The sequence below is a fragment of the Scardinius erythrophthalmus genome (assembly GCF_964197995.2).
Source record: "Scardinius erythrophthalmus genome assembly, chromosome: 15".
In the NCBI taxonomy this organism is placed as follows: Eukaryota; Metazoa; Chordata; class Actinopteri; order Cypriniformes; family Leuciscidae; genus Scardinius; species Scardinius erythrophthalmus.
Genome location: NC_138235.1, coordinates 32,168,462 through 32,185,521, shown reverse-complemented (window position 1 = coordinate 32,185,521; position 17,060 = coordinate 32,168,462). Strand labels below are relative to the sequence as shown.

Here is a 17,060-nt window from a genome sequence, read left to right as displayed (position 1 = left end):
TAAAATCAAAGAGAAGCACACTTTTCTCAAATGCTCAGAAAATGTTCCCTAAAACTGTCGAGTTGAGACCAATAAAACAAGAAAATGCACGGCAGAAATAGAAACACATGGCAGCAAGTAATATAAGCAGAGGTGGACAAAATACACAACTTCCTTACTTGAGTGAAAGTACAGATACTACTGGCCAAATATTACAAGTAAAAGCACAGAAGTACTTGTTTTAAAATATTTAAGTATCAAAAGTTAAAAGTAAATACATTGTTTTATTATTGTTGTATGTGATACTTACAGTACCTTACGCCTCTGAAGTAACCTAGTAAATACACTTTACAGTTAGTAGTATTTTAGAGCTTTTAGAATGTTATAAAACCTATAGAAATTAAACAACTGAATTGACAAAAAATGAATATTTTTTTTATTTAAAGGGTTAGTTCACCCAAAAATGAAAATTATGTCATTAATGACTCACCCTCATGTCGTTCCAAGCCTGTAAGACCTCCGTTCATCTTCGGAACACAGTTTAAGATATTGTAGATTTAGTCCGAGAGCTTTCTGTTCCTCCATTGAAAGTCAATGGACGGCATACTGTCCATGTCCAGAGAGGTAATACAGACATCATCAAAGTAGTCCATGTGACATCAGTGGCTCAATCTTAAGTTTATCAAGCAACGAGAATACTTTTTGTGCGCAAAAAGTAAACAAAAATAACGACTTTATTCCACTATTCATTTCCTTCTCTCTGGGCCTCGAGCTATTTCACGTAGTGTTTTTGCGCAGCGCGTCTGTGTTGTACGTCACACGTAGGCTCACTATTGGCCGACGCTGGTCATGTGTGATGCGTGTGACGTACAACACAGACGCGCTGCGCAAAAACACTACGTGAACTCACTCGAGGCCCAGAGAGAAGGAAATGAATAGTGGAATAAAGTCGTTATTTTTGTTTACTTTTTGCGCACAAAAAGTATTCTCGTTGCTTGATAAACTTAAGATTGAGCCACTGATGTCACATGGACTACTTTGATGATGTCTGTATTGCCTCTCTGGACATGGACAGTATGCCGTCCATTGACTTTCAATGGAGGAACAGAAAGCTCTCGGACTAAATCTACAATATCTTAAACTGTGTTCCGAAGATGAACGGAGGTCTTACAGGCTTGGAACGACATGAGGGTGAGTCATTAATGACATAATTTTCATTTTTGGGTGAACTAACCCTTTAACACTCCTCCCACCCCAACAAAAGAAGTACACATCTATGTGTATCCATTCAGGCACATTTGAATCAAGTGGTCTGTAAAAATGTAAAAACCCAGCTACACAACCATAGCTGAATAAATGCCCAACAACAATACTGCTTTAACAAACAACAAAACAGAAAGACCTAAATGATCTGTTTTCGCCCATTTTGCCACCAGTTGATTTGTGTTCAAAGAAAATGATGGGGAAATCACTGAACTTCACGACATGTGACCCTACCAGAGTGATTACTGATAGGCTGTCTGTCACCTGCAAAAAAACAATCACGTTTCAGAGATGAAAAAAAAAAAATCATCCCCTGACTGACGTTACAACTTTCTACTCAAGGACCTTGACAGAAATGTAGTGGAGTAAATAGTACCATATTTGTCTTTCAAATGTAGTGAAGTTACAGTAAAAAGTTTCCAGAAAAAATAACACTCAAGTACAGATACTCAAAGTGTACATAAGTACAGTAAATAGACTTTGTTAATGTCCACCTCTGAATATAAATAATCTGGGTGTAAAACGTTTTGAGCTTGTCCACTTTCGACCACCGGATTTCTTTCGCAGTGTAAACGCTCATGTGGTCGAACAGCAGCAAAAGACCGCCTGCTCTCCACCTACTGACCAAATGCGTAAACATTATGGGAAGTGTGCTAGTCAGACGGGATTTAAACTTAGTCGGCTGAAGACCTAAGTTTGGTTTGAAGAGGAAAAATATACCACGCACGATTTTCTCTCACCATTCCTGATTCTAACACACACTCACAGCAGTTTGGTGTAGTCTTGTGGCTGTCAGAGCAGAAACGAAAGTTGCTGCTCTCTGTATGTTTTTCCGTCGTCTCTGGGCACGTTCATATGTAAATTGTGCAATCTTATTTCGTCCATTAGATCGAAAGATCTAAAAAAGCCCATACATAGACCCTTACCTTGAAGAAATCAGTACAGAAGAGGTCGAAAGTGGACAAAAGAGACGGATTAAAACAACAGGTGTAAATGGGAATGTGTCTCCCTCGTCTACTTGTGATCCGATCGACCAAAACGTCTTAATACCAGGTGCAAACGGCCTGACAAGCATGTAACTGACAGTATCAAAAACAGGCAGCCAGACGGAGCTTGAAACACACGAGCGTTTGGTCTCACACATCGCACCCATCTGTCTCATAAAGAGAAGCATGCAGAGGTGAGCGTGGTTGATCATATATAGGACTACACAGGATTGATACATACAGGATTGATTTATCTATATCTATATATATAAAACTTTATATATACACACACATATCTAACTTTATATATGCACACACACATACATACCATATACACACACACACACACACACACACACATACATACCATATACATTCATAGGTAATGTTTTTGAGGGTGGGGTGAGGGTGTCATATCTTACACAAGGTATCAGAATAGCCAGATTTAGGATCCCACCACCAAAATCCCAACTGAACCCCTGCACATACCTCAAGTTGCTATCGTCCATGCAGAGGATGTGGTCAAAAGTCATGAAGTCATCTTTGGTGACCTAACAAACAGAAAGACTGTATAAGTAACCCATGTAACACTTCATTCACATTGTCCATGCAGTGACCCACTAAGCACGGGCCAGTGGTTTCGGCCCACAGCCCCCCCATTTTCCTCTCTAATTCTTCCTTTCTTTCACCAAAAGAGGCAAATATGCAGCCAAAAGAGCACGTTGCTGGCTTGGACAAGTTCCAGGGAACATAAGCAAAAGGCCAGAGAACGAGTAGACGTGCCTTCTTTGCCTGTTCGAACATTCGCTCCCATCACTCAAGACATGAAGGTAAGAAATGGATCAAAGCACATCTGTGGCTGCATATATATGCGTGCATAATTGAGCAAGAACACATTATTCATCTGGGACGCCACTGCACAGAGTGAGCCATAACAGAAATCTATGTTTCCAATTTACAAAAACAACAGAGCAAATACTTGAAATTATGAACAACACATACGTGTGTGTGTGTGGGGGGGGGGGGGGGGGGACTAGAAACGCCTCTTTGGCTACATGTGTTTCCTTGTATAATTGGGGGCTGTTGATTTGTGTGAGGTCAACGGGACAAAGATGTCTTTAGTGTGAGCTCAGCTCTGTACAGCCCCGTATGAACCTGACCTCTAAAGGCCGAGCTAAAGCTTGCCCACATGACTGGAATATCTGACTGACGGCTGGAATCTGTGGGTGGAAAGCACGCGAGTTCGCAGTTTCTCTTAGTAATAGGCCAGACCGTGTAAGCCTATATTTCAGGCAAAGTGATACAGCAGCAAACTTATGTTTGACAGGTTTCAATGAAGCCATATAGGTTGTGATGACCAGCAACATAAAACTAAATGAAAACTAGTGGAATAAAGGCCAATAGTATGAACAAATATGCTTACACGCCTAGCACCAGTGGCGAAATCAGAGATCTAGAGGAATCTGTGATTTTGCAAAGTATTTAAAAAAGCATTTTGCTCTGATGTGAACATATACACACATACAGCTGGGTCACCAAATCTGACGACACAGCATTAGAGGTTACCGAAATCCAGATTTTATAATAAAAAAATGATAATGTTTGATGCATAAATAATCAAAATGGTTAAAACAGAGAAAATTTACAATCATGAGAGAGAAAAAATAACACTCAGACAAGTAAATGTATTAGTTTTACCGCACCTCTCACTAAACGCGACCATCGTGCTCACCATAATGTGAACAAGGGCAAGGTGAGCTCTTGTGCGAACATTGAATTGTTACTGAAATCATGTCACAGATTTCTCTAGGTCACCGATTTCTGCACCATTTCCTAGGCTTAAACTTACTGTTGTCACACTGCTAAGCAGTGAATGAATACAGTCAATTCATTTAACCCCATCTGCCTGAAACTAAATTATGTAATTTATATTTAAGCAATAGGCTATCACAAGAGCAAGAGCACTGTTGTTCCAAATATCAACAGGGAATTTCATATATTAAGACCAACTGCAAGTGTGACGTTTTTATACAACAGCTCAATAAATAAGTTAACATTGAGTAACTTACGTTTGAGTCACAATATTTCGAGTTAGAGAATCACTTGTTGCCACCTACTGGTGTAACTTAGTAACCTGCACACATAGTAACAGAAAAATCCCCACTACTTGAGAAAAAAAAGCCTTTGGCAGGGCTTAGATTAAGCCAAGATTAGGCCTTACTTCAATTAGGAGATATAAGTAGCTTTTATAAACATGCCTAAGAAAAAAACATTACTTGTGTGTGCGTCTCGAGACAAAACAATAGCACTGACATATTTTTTAACATGTCAGTGCAAGTTGCTTTCAGTTAAAACTACTCAAACATGCATTTTAGTCTGTGACTGACTAGGCTTAAGCCTTGTCTGTGAAAACGGGAGTTTGTGTTTGTCTGTGGGACCCACCCAGCAACAGCACCAGAACCGCTTCCCTGGAAAGAAGTTAGTTATTTTTAATTGATCTATTTTTGATTTCTGTATGTGCTATGAAAGATATGCTTGTGATACATTATGGACCAAACGTGTCTTATCACAATACACACCAAACACTATTTGGAAGCCAATTCAAAACAATAAACTCTGTGGAGAATTTCCTCAAGAAATGTACAAGATGTGTCAGAAAACACAGAGGGGAGATGGAGAAGAGGGGTCAACAGCAGTCACGGATGCCTGTCAAAATCAATTTATAGGCAAGAAGTTAAAAATAAGGAAGAGAGATAAAACATCTATGGTGTGTGACAAAGATAAAGTGCTTTTGGCTGTAAATTACGATTAGAGAATGCTCACACTAGTTCTCTTGCCAAAACTGGCTTTTTTTTGTGTATCTGCAAGGTTTCCGTATGAGTAACACTGACTGAAGTTAGTGAAATTTTGATAAATGTGTCATTAACATCGTACAGTACATCAGTACTGTGCTGAAAGCTTCTTGCACTCTTTCTCCTCCATCTATCCAGCTTATTTTTAATGTAAGAGCGTTAACTTGAATGTGCAAGGCTTCCAGTATCATACGCTTCCAGTTATATTGGCTGTACAGAAATGTCTGTTATGCTGCTTTATATTGCAAACTGTTATTTGTTATCATGGAATTTTATCTTGTTGTCGTTCTCATTAACACACTGGTTTGTAGTGAAAATAATTCTATGATATTCCTCTAGTTATTTACCTATAACAGAAATCTCACACATTCAGAGAAAACAGCATACTTCCGCGTTGCAAAATAAGGTGGATATCACATGTACAGACAAAATCCCACATCTGCAGTACCTGTCGTGCCCTGTGATCTGTCTCTATGCCATGTTTCCTGAGGCAGGCCAGACCACGGGCATCAGGAGCGCTGCCAATATTCCAATCTGAGGTGGCACCAGAGTCTATAACCCACTGTAACACACAGAAAACACGGTTCTAAGTGCTAATCAGGAACCCGCCGTACCTGCCGCGCCACGTGCCTCATGGACACGCCGTGTTTCTTCATGCAGGCCAAGCCACGGTGATCCGGGGGGTTTCCGATCTCATAGGTGGACGTGGCGGCACTGTCTATTCTCCACTGAAGACACACATACACACAACATTGATGATGATGATGATGATGAAATTATACACGCAAACAGATATACTGTATGTTACTACATGAACAATCGGATCATGTTGGCCAAGTATTCTTTTTTTAATATTTCTGGCCTTAAACTTTAAGGCTGGAATGAATCTGAAACCATCTCTTTGTATTTCGTCTTTTGACTCTTGTCAAACTTTTTGTACAACAACATGTCATGTTTGTCCCTTGTGCAATCTCAGTAATAAAGTCAAATCTCCATAAGAGCAAGTGTATCTGGCAAACAAAAATAATCATGACACTGATACACTCATCCAAAGGGAAGATGAGGTGTTAGGCTAAAAGTAGTTCAGAGATTTTTGCTCTGGAGTGCCAATGTCACTTTATTACATACCTGCTAGAACTTTAAGACCAGATACATTACATTCATCCAGAAGGTGATGCACTGTTGCAATCTATTCACTGAAGCACATGCGATTATTTATAGTCTTTGTAAGCTAAGACCAAATGTTGATATATACATCATTCTATAAAAGAAGCATCACAAGCAGTGACATACCTTGTCCACCACCCCACTGTCTGTGGCCATCTTCCTGAAAACAGCCTCAGCGATTGGGGATCTGCAAATATTCCCTGGGTATTGAGGAAAGGGAAGAATTGTTTTGCTTTAGATGTCATGTGTATTACATGTGACCAAATTCCATATACACAAACATGTATAAAATGTATCACATCAACATTACTCCACTTCAGTGTCACACAATCCTTCAGAAATCATTCTAATAGTCTGTTTTGATGCTCAAGAAACATTTCTTATTATTATCAATGTTGAAAACAGTTGTGCTGTTTTATATTTTTGTGGAAACCGTGATACATTTCTTTTTCAGGATTCTTCGATTATTAGAAAGAGCAAAAGAACAGAAATATTAGTCTTTAACACATTCTTGCCTAATTGAAGTATTCATTTCTTCTTCTTCAAAAATAAATAAATAATAATAATAATAATAATAGTATAAATATATATATATATATATATATATATTTCTGACACCAAACTTTTGACAGTATTGTATACTTATATATTTTATGTAGGCTACTTTCCCTGACTACTTGCCATAAGATAAAAATAGCCAAATAAATACATAAATAAAATCCATAGACAATAAAGCATACAATTTTATGCAAACTGTAAAGTGGATAATAAAAATGACCCTCATAACGTTATGAAAATGTGTAAACCTTAGTAAATGGGATTAGGCCTAGTTTTGTGTTGAGCATTATGACTCATCTCGGGCAAGTAAAAACAAGTAATAAAAACTCAGTGAGTGTTTTAGCGCAATTTTCTGACGTCATGGGATCACAACACTAAGAGATAGTAAATCTTTTCCTGGATTTTTTTTTTTTTTTTTTTTTGCGTTCCCGAGATTATGGTGCGTTCAAGTCCTCCTGGGAAGTTCGTACGTACGAGGTGGGAAGTGGTGCTTATAACGGCATGTGCGTTCAAGTCACTTTCGTCGGAGCAAGATGGCGGAGTACTTTCTCTTAATTAATTACACAAAAATACAGTAAGATTCTTATAAACTCTTGTTCTAGAAAATGAAGAACAAAGAAATGTGCATCAGGTGTACTTGTATTCTTATGTTTTTAATTAATTTATGAAGCCACTGCCAGCTCATCGTTATGTTGCATTGATTGTTAGGCTATACCTATAATACTATCATATGTGTTGGCGATTAGCTAACTGCTCTGTAAATAGAAAAGCCTGACAATATCACAGCTAAATACCTTTACGTATTGTGTATTCCGCCATGTTAATCACTGACACGCCCCCAACTCGTACAGATCGGGGCTTAAAGAAAATCCCGAGCTCCCCACTGGTATTTACGACATTGTGGTGGCGTTCATGTGCGTTCAACTCGTAAATACGATCTATACGAGATGACTTGAACGCACCAATAGACCTTCCTTAACATAATGCCGAAAACCCGAAGTCTCTAGGTGGTCTGGTTGAGGAGGAGATAGAAGTGCAAGATTGGTGCGCACAGACAGAACAGAAATCATGAGTTAACAATCGCAATTTTGTCCGGTGGAAATTGCGCTAAAAAACCTATGTATTAGCCTAAACTACTAATAAACATACGGGTGATAAATGCTGAAAATATACATACAGTATAGCTTTAAGCGCCAACATTAACACGAAGTGTTTATTAATGTCTGAATGGATGAGATTTGCGTGTGATTGCATCAGTATGCAGATCCTATAGCCTAACGTTACAGCTCACGATTCATTCACTGAACGAGGCCAGTGAAAGTGTGATCATCGATTGAAACGGTGATGAAGGTTTGACTCCAGCTGAAATGTTACTTTATCAGGTTTCCGTCTAAGAATCACAAGTTAAAGAAGGTCTGGCGATATTTTATAATCTTTCTTACCCAAGCACACGAATAACACCGACTTTCCACCGGGAGCCGCCATATTGGTTACTTGAGGGTTGCCCGAATTTCCGCCTGTACCAAATTCACCGACAAAAAAAAAAAGGTTTGTAGGTTTGTGATGACATACATGAAAGTGTTGAAAATAAGTAGTTGTTTTTAAAAAGTATTTTTAAGATATTACTAGTGTACAGTATATATCATTATTAATGTGAAAACCTGACCTACTACATACACACCTATACTTTCAATTGTATTCTCTCTCTCATACATCATAAAAACATAGCTATGACGTCCTCTAACAACTTTAGTATCACACGAAGTTTCCAGAGCATAGTTCTGGGAAAATGTCTTGTGTTATGGTTTGCCAGCAATGCCTAAACTGCACAATAATGATTAAGAAACTTTTCCCTGGTGTCTTTTCGGGCTTGCATAAGCTTAATCAGTCCCGATTCTATTATTGGTATCATTATCCCGAGGAATGGCGTTTACAGATCTAGGTGGTCAGGTTTGTTGGAAAGTCCTGTTTTCCAGACCATATTTAGAGGAAGTTTAGATTGAACTATTTTTCACTCAGCTTGCCCGGCCTGCTTAGCCATTTTTTCTCTGTTATAAAACCAGATTATACTTAAGTGTATTGCTCGTGAACACCAGATGAGTGAATTTACTACACAGCAAAATATATGTGCATGCACATTTGACAAAGTCAGCATAAGAAACTCAGAGAGCCTAAAGACTATGGAGTTGGGCCAATAGGATCTATGCAGAAATGTAACATAAATCAATGGAGTAATGTTATAAGAATACGATGTGTTTTTTGTTGTTGTTATTTTTTACTATATTTTTTACATAAATTCATTTGGTAGACACTTTTAAACAAAGCACCACACAGTGCATTCAATATATACATTTTAACAGTATCTACTAGGAATTAAATCTATGACTTTATCGACATCACTATGAAAGTATATATATATATATAGCCTATATATATATATATATATATATATATATATATATATATATATAAACAAACACTAGTACATTCATATGTCTGCCCTTGTCGATGCAACTTTCATCTGCAAAAAAAATCCTGAATAGAAAATAAGTTACATTTTTTTAACTCAAGTGCTTTACGTGTTCATGAAAAAAAGATATGTATAAGTCCATTCATTTAAGAACATAAAAATAAAAAAGGAATGAAAAATAAGAAAAAGTTGTAAGATATAAAGAATAATTTGAACAATCACTCTCTGTGTTAAATGTGTTCTATGGAAAATGTGATGAATAATTGGTCTTTTTATACCGGTCAAAAAAAAATATTTTTTTTTTCTTCTTTTTTTTCTTTTTTTTCTAGCAACTATACATTAAAGGGTTAGTTCACCCAAAAATGAAAATTCTGTCAGTAATTACTCACCCTCATGTTGTTCCAACCGCGTAAGACCTTCGTTCATCTTCGGAACACAAATTAAGATATTTTTGATGAAATCTGAGCCATGTCTGAATCCTCCATAGGCTTCTATGTGACGAAACTTGCTGGCCCAGAAAAGTTATTAAAGAGATCGTTAATATAGTCCAAGTGACTCCAGTGGCTCAATCTTAAGTTTATAAAGCGACGAGAATACTTTTTGTGCGCAAAAACAAACAAAAATAACGACTTTATTCCACTATTCATTTCCTTCTCTCTGGACCTCTAGTTGGTTCGCGTAGTGTTTTTGAGCAGCGCGTCTGTGTACACGTCACCACGTAGGCTCACTATTGGCCGACGCCGGTCATGTGTGTGATGCGTGATGACGTGAAACACAGACGCGCAGCGCAAAAACACTACGAGGCCCAGAGAGAAGGAAATGAATAGTGGAATAAAGTCGTTATTTTTTGTTTGTTTTTGCGCACAAAAAGTATTCTCGTCGCTTGATATACTTAAGATTGAGCCACTGGAGTCACTTGGACTATATTAACGATCTCTTTAATAACTTTTCTGGGCCAGCAAGTTTCGGTCACATAGCAGCCTATGGAGGATTCAGAAATGGCTCAGATTTCATCAAAGATATCTTAATTTGTGTTCCGAAGATGAACGAAGGTCTTACGCGGTTGGAACAACATGAGGGTGAGTAATTACTGACAGAATTTTCATTTTTGGGTGAACTAACCCTTTAAATTGATCAAAAGTGACTTTAATAATGTTACAAAAAAATATATAAAATAAATGCTATTCTTTTGAATTTCCTTTCCATCAGAGAATCCTTATTTTTTCAACAAAAATATTAAGCAGCATGTTTTCAACATTCACTGTAAAAAAAATCTAACCTCCCCAACTCAACACAAATTCTGTAAATTTAATTTTATAATTTACAGAATTTCAGTTGGGCCAATTGAAAAATTTAGATGTGACCAGTCACTAGACAATTTTGAGTTGGGGAGGTTACATTTTTTTTACAGTGTTGATAATAATAATACATGTTTCTTGAGCATCTTCAGCACATTAGAATAATTTCTGAAGGACCATGTGACACTGAAGACTGGAGTGTTTATGAAAATTCAGCTTTTTCATCACATGAAGAAATAGAATTGCATTACATAGAAAACAGTTATTTAAAATTGTTTTCAAATGTACTGTATTTTTGATCAGATAAATGCTTTGGTGAGCATAAGAGACTTCTTTCAAAAACATTAAAAACCCCAAAACAGGTGAGTGGGATTCCAATGCATAGTATAAAGGTAACAATTTGGAGATTCCCATAAATTTCAGTATTTGTAGATAAGTAAATGTCATAGGTGGTATATTAGGTATCAGCTTTCCTCCTTTGGCTTTGATGCATAACACTGTCAAAGAGAATGACTGATGAGAGATATAATGAAAACCATATTCCAGGATCAGTGACACAAGCAGTGCCAAACTTTGAGATGAATCCAACCTACTGAGAAATCCAGCACAGCTTCTCTGTACAACAACAAAATTGATATCCATTGACATAGTCATTCTGTTTTGACTGAACAGAATTATTATGCAGCCCAACTACTTTCCCCCAAACTTTTAGTGTTAGCACACAAGCCATGCTATTAATCTATACATCTTGATCTCTGCACTGCAGCGTATACAGTACATGCTGTATTCACAAATTCAAATTCAGCTGGTTTGCAGCTGCTCCGCACACAAATCTTCTTAAGGTTTACTTCTCGATAATGAACTTTCATTAATTATGTCTTCACGTTAACATCCTCAGCCTTGCATACGGACACAATATGCCGTCTTCAGGAAATGCCTGTCAGATTTGAGTAAATGAAAAAAAAAAGTAAATTTATTCCCCATTTGAACTTTCCTTGTCTGCACTTCATCCACTTAAATTGTAAGTGAACTCTAATAAAATCTCATTTGGTCATGTGCACATCACTGACGCATTATTCAAGACATAAATTGTAATGTTGTGTGTTGAGAGACATAATCATAACTCAGCCCAGACCTAAATGATTAACCTTGGAGGTCATGCAACCACATTGCTTCCTATCAGAAATCATGTCTGGAATCATTCATATTTGTTCTGAAAAACCTTGAACGATCCTTAGGTGTGGAACGGACATTTTGCTTTGTGAGATGTGTAAACAAGTTAGAAGCTTGTGGTTTTGGTTGTAATTTGTCCTGTTGCGGTTTCACATGTTAAAATTCATGATGATGAAGAGGGCTCTGTATTTTTGGAGTAACTCTCATTGTGGGCTTTAGGATTTGCATTCCACTATCATTGTGTTGATTGAGTCTGTATACAATTATTGTTATTATGGGTTGTTTGAGAGATGCAGCATGCATGAATATTTAAAAATGTCCACGTGTTTCAGGCCAGACATGATAATGAGTCTCACTCTATAATATATCTCATCTGGTACTTTCCAGCTTACTTGCACAGCAGGCCCCTTGAAACACATAAATTACATCCGCACAAATTCCTGGTTCTGACTTGGTTGAGTTAAGAAATGAATTCTGGGCTTCACTTAAGTTGCTTTCTGAAGTAAGCATTTTAGTGCATTTTGCACATTGAGCAATGCACAAACACTCCACAGAAATCCAGACGGGGAAAAGTCTTGCCAGGGTGTTGATATGATGTCGTTACAGTGGTGTTTGATGTGTTGCTATGCCGTTGCTAGGGTGTTTTGGGTGGTTGCTTACTGGCCATGAGTTGTTTTAGTGTTTGCCAGGTGAAATCATTAGACTGATGGCTTAGGAAAGTCAGAGCAACTATAAGTTATTTTTATTGATTCAGAAATTATGTATAACAGCAGGTCATTAAGTGCACATCATGTGTGATCTCTCGCGAGGACACACACACACACACACACACACACACACACACACACACACACACACACACACACACACACACACACACACACACACACGCACAGCACAGCACAGCACATAATCTCCACTAGTCTGCTGCCATCTACTGGTTTCATGGAGATCCTGCATTCATCTAGATCTCCTCCCAATGTCTTTCTGCCATTTATCTAATTTTGTAGAATGTTTTTATGCGTTGCATGTGTTGCTTCTTTTCATTATACTGACACATGATATAACACTTATATGACTTCAGTCCCACACACAATGATACACCAAACAAAAGTTCAGCAAGCCAGATCTGTCAAAAAAAAAAAAAAAACGTTTTCCATTGTTTGACTTTGACTCTACAGCCCTGCACAAAAGGAGGAAATATGATTGAATCAGGTCACACAATGCATAAACAGATGTTGAGGAAAAAACAAGAATCAAGTCAAGTATGATATCCTTTAAAAAGATGTGCTGTCACAAAGGATCGATTAACTGTATTTTTTCCCACCATGGGAAATATTCCCTGTACAATGCAAAAAATGATTTGATTAATAAGTTATGACGAAATGTTTTCACATTGCTTTAACTCAAAATTAACTCGAACCTTTTATACGAGTTTTTTCTTTCTTTAAAGTTTAATGTAATTCAAGTTGAAATAACTTAAACATACAAGTTGATTGTAGCCTACTTAAAAATTTAAGGTAGGCTAGCTACTTTTTTACACTAGTTCCAGCCTCCCCTAAATTCGTTAACTGTTTAATTTATTCTTATACAATATTCCTAAAGAGAATTGAAGTTTTATTTATTTGCAAGCCCTCATTTTGAAGTTACATTTCCTGGCAGTATTCCTCACCTTTAAATCTCTCGTGCCGAGCTCGCGCTGCCTTGACCTGTTAGTGGGTGGAGTAGGTGAGTATGAACAGGTAAAGGTGTGCGTCATGTGCGTTTTCGTCAACCTAGCCTACTATATCGGACCCCTCAGCACATTTTGCAACACTGTTGTGGATTTAACACAATACTAGACTGGATAATGCTGAAGAAAACGCAAGGCACGGGCACGGCCGACGTGGACGCGTCGCGCATTCTTGTGAAGGGGCCCGAGTTTCTGAGAAAACAGCTGGAGCGAGAAAGCGAGGCGAATAAAGGACGTGTCAGTGCGGTGGAGAGGCTGGCAGCCACTAAACCCCAATATGTAAAAAGCCAACAAGTAGCCAGCATCGGGTCTGCCTCCGTAAGCAGTCAAGGGTCTTCAAACGGGCACGGTTCCGTTAGGAACGCCGCAAATATTGGTGTTAAGGACATACCGTCGCCTGAAGAAGACAGCAATGTGGTAAGACGTAGCAGCTCGAAGAAACGACCGGACTCGATTTTATTATACAGACAGAAGTGTGAGCTCATGAGAGGGTTGCCTGGCGGGAGGAGATTTAATAAAAAGTCATTATTCTCTCTTAAAGACAAGACAAGCGCATTTTCTGAGGCGCGTGAATCTGACGTTGAGGTAAACGACAGAAAGGAGCGTGCGCTTTGCGCCACACGTGAGGACTGCGTGAAAGAGTCCACTCAGGTGACTTTACCCATCTCGAACGGGCAGCCAGGACCTCCTCCTCACAGGAGAGTCACTAGAACCCAAGAGCAGGAGCGCAAGAGCCGGAGAGGGGTGGCGCGCTCCAGCTCTGACATCAGCTCACGCTATTCGAAAAACTTCGCGGACTTCGACGTCTTCTTCAAATACTGCGGGCTCGAGGGTGACGTGATTGATTCCATTGGCAAGGAGAACTTTTCCGCGCGCTCGGACGACCTCAGGTCCGGAATGCGGAGCATCAGCGTCTCGACGTCAGATGACGCGTTCTCGAGGAGCAGCGACGGCCCGCATGAGGAGGAATTGCAGGAGACTGTCCGTCAAGGGTTGTCAGTTGTCGAGCGCAACGCTCGGATCATCAAGTGGCTTTACAGCTGCAGAAATGCAGCGGAGTCGGGAAAGGTTCTTCGAGATCTGGATTAATGGGTCATGGCTGCAAACGATATTTTTTGTGTGTGCTCAACAACGCATAATGTCACGGCTACTTGATTTAAAAAATACTAGCCTCTTACATCCCTTAAACTGTTACCATTAGGAAAAAAGTAGTTTGAGAACGTTTCAGGCAACCAGAAAACCAGCAACCAGGCACGTTCTAAAAATAAAGGTTCCAAAAGGGTTTTTGTAGAGATGCCATAGAAGAACCATTTTGGGTTGCCAAAGAACCTTTCAGTGATAGTTTCTTAAAAGAAAATTTTTTTAGTAGGCTATGGAGAACATTTTGATAATCTAAAGAACCATTTTTTCACTATTTAAAGAACATTTTGTGTAATTGAAAGGTTCCATGGATGTGAAAGGTTCTTCATGGAACCATCAATGCCTACATGGAACTTTTATTTTTAGGTATTTTTTTTTTGTGAGTGGATAAAATAAGGTCTGATGAACATTTTGTTTTACATAAATTACACACACCTACAATTTGAAACCACTGTTCTTTGAAAACATAAGTTGATAATTTGCTATAAGATCTGGAACGGTTTTGTCAAGCATTTACACAACTCTGTATGTAGTTGTAGTCTATAGCAGCTTGTTAGCAGCTAGACTGTGTGTAATTTCTGTTGACATGAACATTTCTTAAATGCTAAACCTTTTGAACTGATACCAGTACTTGATCCTGGTTAATTATTACACTGTATCTACCTAGATGTCATGTTACTTTATTGTGTAATATATTAAAAGTTGTGTTTTTATATTCCATTGCAGTTTATCTTCGTTGAATTCTGTGAAAACTGCCTTTGCACATAATACAATAGTTGTTTAAGACAAACAGGCCACGATACAAGCCTGTCAGGAATGCAGAAGGGAACACCTGGTCCTGAGATATGGAAAGATATTGCTTCAAACAAGCAGTTTTGTCCATTGTTGCACAACAGCGGAAGCAATGGACAAAAAGCAAGTACATTCACATCCAATGTGGGTGTGTATAATTTGTGCCACTGTCACTCAAGTTCAAAGATTAGGTGTCTGTTTATCCTGACTTAATACTGACTGTCTACTCATGTCTTCCCTGACTCACTATGCCTTAATGGCATAAAATTGTGTTTGAAGTAACTTGATAAGGTGTGTGCACTGTTGAGTCAAACAACCTTACACAATTATGTAAAAATGGTGTAAATATGAATACCAGTCAGTAAAATCTTACTTTCTTACTTTTCTAGCACTGTTATCTAAAGTGCAGTTTACTTTTGGATAAGTTAATGCAGGTCTATAGTAATTTAATGATCATAAATGCATATTTATAATGATAAAAACAACTTTAAAACACATTTTATGAATGTTAACTAACTGAACTATGCTTCTTTTCGTCATTTCGCACATGACTGAACATTTGAGAGAAAAAATTCTTCTGTTGAATGCAGTGTTTTTGCATGCACACAAAAACGTACCCCTCTGGCCTCCTAAAGCAGACTATGGCAGGTTAGTTCTTGCAGAGGGAGTGTTCGTGGCATTTACACTACTTTAAATGATTTTGGAAAAGCTGTTATTTTTAAATGCATGAGAGAATTATTCTAATCTTTTAATCCAAACCGACAAGTTTGTCTGAAACCGCATCAAAAACAAAGATGCATGACTGTCCGATGAGTTTTTGGAATTTGTCTCTGTTCAGGTAATTATGAATTACGAAATACTCTTCAGATAGTGTTACAATTTAGCTGTTGTCCATTCTGTTCAAATTATCCAGGAGTCAGCCTTATAAATATATCATTCTTCATTGGCAATAAACCTACACACAACAAGTACTTGCTATGCAAATGATTATTTATGCAGCATGGGTGGACTGTCACTTTTCTTACGCAACACTTCTCGGTTTGGACTTTCATCTAGGTGGGGTTTTTGCCTCACACAAATATGAGTCAGATGTCACATAAGGATATATCAGTAAGGGCTTTGAGTCAAACCTCTATACCATAAATGGTTGTTGTCTGTAGCAGTCATTACCTATGCTCCAAAATCTTGTTGGGAAATTGTTTTGAATTCTGTCCTCCATATAAACATAAAGACATATCCAATACTGTCATTTATTAGAGTAAACAAGTGAACACAAAGAAAGCACATTGACAAGTGTCGACTGTACAGTATGATGAAGGTATGTTTTATTTGCAATGTGTTCTCAGGACAAGGTTTTTTTTCTATATGTGCCAGGTGTTGAAAACTACAGTCAACATTTTGAAGTGGATCAAAACCTTTCATCAAAGTTATATGAATTTTGAACAATACCCGTTCTTGTCGTAGGACAACTTTGATAAATGTTTCCCTTCAAATGTTGACTTTAGCCTACTGTAATTTTTGGGTGAGACTTCAAGGTAAATGAAACTCAAACAAAGTATACAGTATAAAAATGCAGTATAAGTACATAAGTATTAAAATACACTTTTAATAAGACTTGATGGACATTTTTACTTTTTCTAGCTGCTTTTA

General features: G+C 38.0%; 3 protein-coding genes across 4 annotated transcripts in view; 2 read left to right on the top strand and 1 right to left on the bottom strand.

The window, feature by feature from the left end:
- The window catches only part of acp1 (acid phosphatase 1), a 19,381-nt gene extending 10,617 nt beyond the window's left edge, over nucleotides 1-8,764 (bottom strand). The window contains exons 1-5 of one of the 2 annotated variants that reach the window (XM_081386271.1): nucleotides 8,487-8,764; nucleotides 8,248-8,322; nucleotides 6,374-6,447; nucleotides 5,529-5,642; nucleotides 2,718-2,779 (exon numbers count right to left, since the gene is read on the bottom strand). In XM_081386271.1, coding sequence (XP_081242397.1) covers nucleotides 2,718-2,779; nucleotides 5,529-5,642; nucleotides 6,374-6,447; nucleotides 8,248-8,322; nucleotides 8,487-8,523 — 362 coding nt within the window. In that variant the 5' untranslated portion in view covers nucleotides 8,524-8,764. Of the gene's footprint in view, nucleotides 1-2,717; nucleotides 2,780-5,528; nucleotides 5,643-5,694; nucleotides 5,809-6,373; nucleotides 6,448-8,247; nucleotides 8,323-8,486 lie in introns of both variants that reach the window. The other variant, XM_081386272.1, reaches the window with a different exon arrangement.
- fbxo25 (F-box protein 25) overlaps nucleotides 2,983-17,060 on the top strand; it is a 26,629-nt gene continuing 12,551 nt past the window's right edge. The window contains exon 1 of the mRNA XM_081386268.1: nucleotides 2,983-3,058. The gene's annotated coding sequence lies outside the window, so the exon portion shown is untranslated. The remainder of the gene's footprint in view (nucleotides 3,059-17,060) is intronic.
- Nucleotides 13,326-15,338, top strand: fam110c (family with sequence similarity 110 member C). The gene has a single exon (XM_081386348.1). It carries the CDS (start codon nucleotides 13,596-13,598, stop codon nucleotides 14,565-14,567), a length of 972 nt encoding a protein of 323 aa, XP_081242474.1. The 5' UTR covers nucleotides 13,326-13,595; the 3' UTR covers nucleotides 14,568-15,338.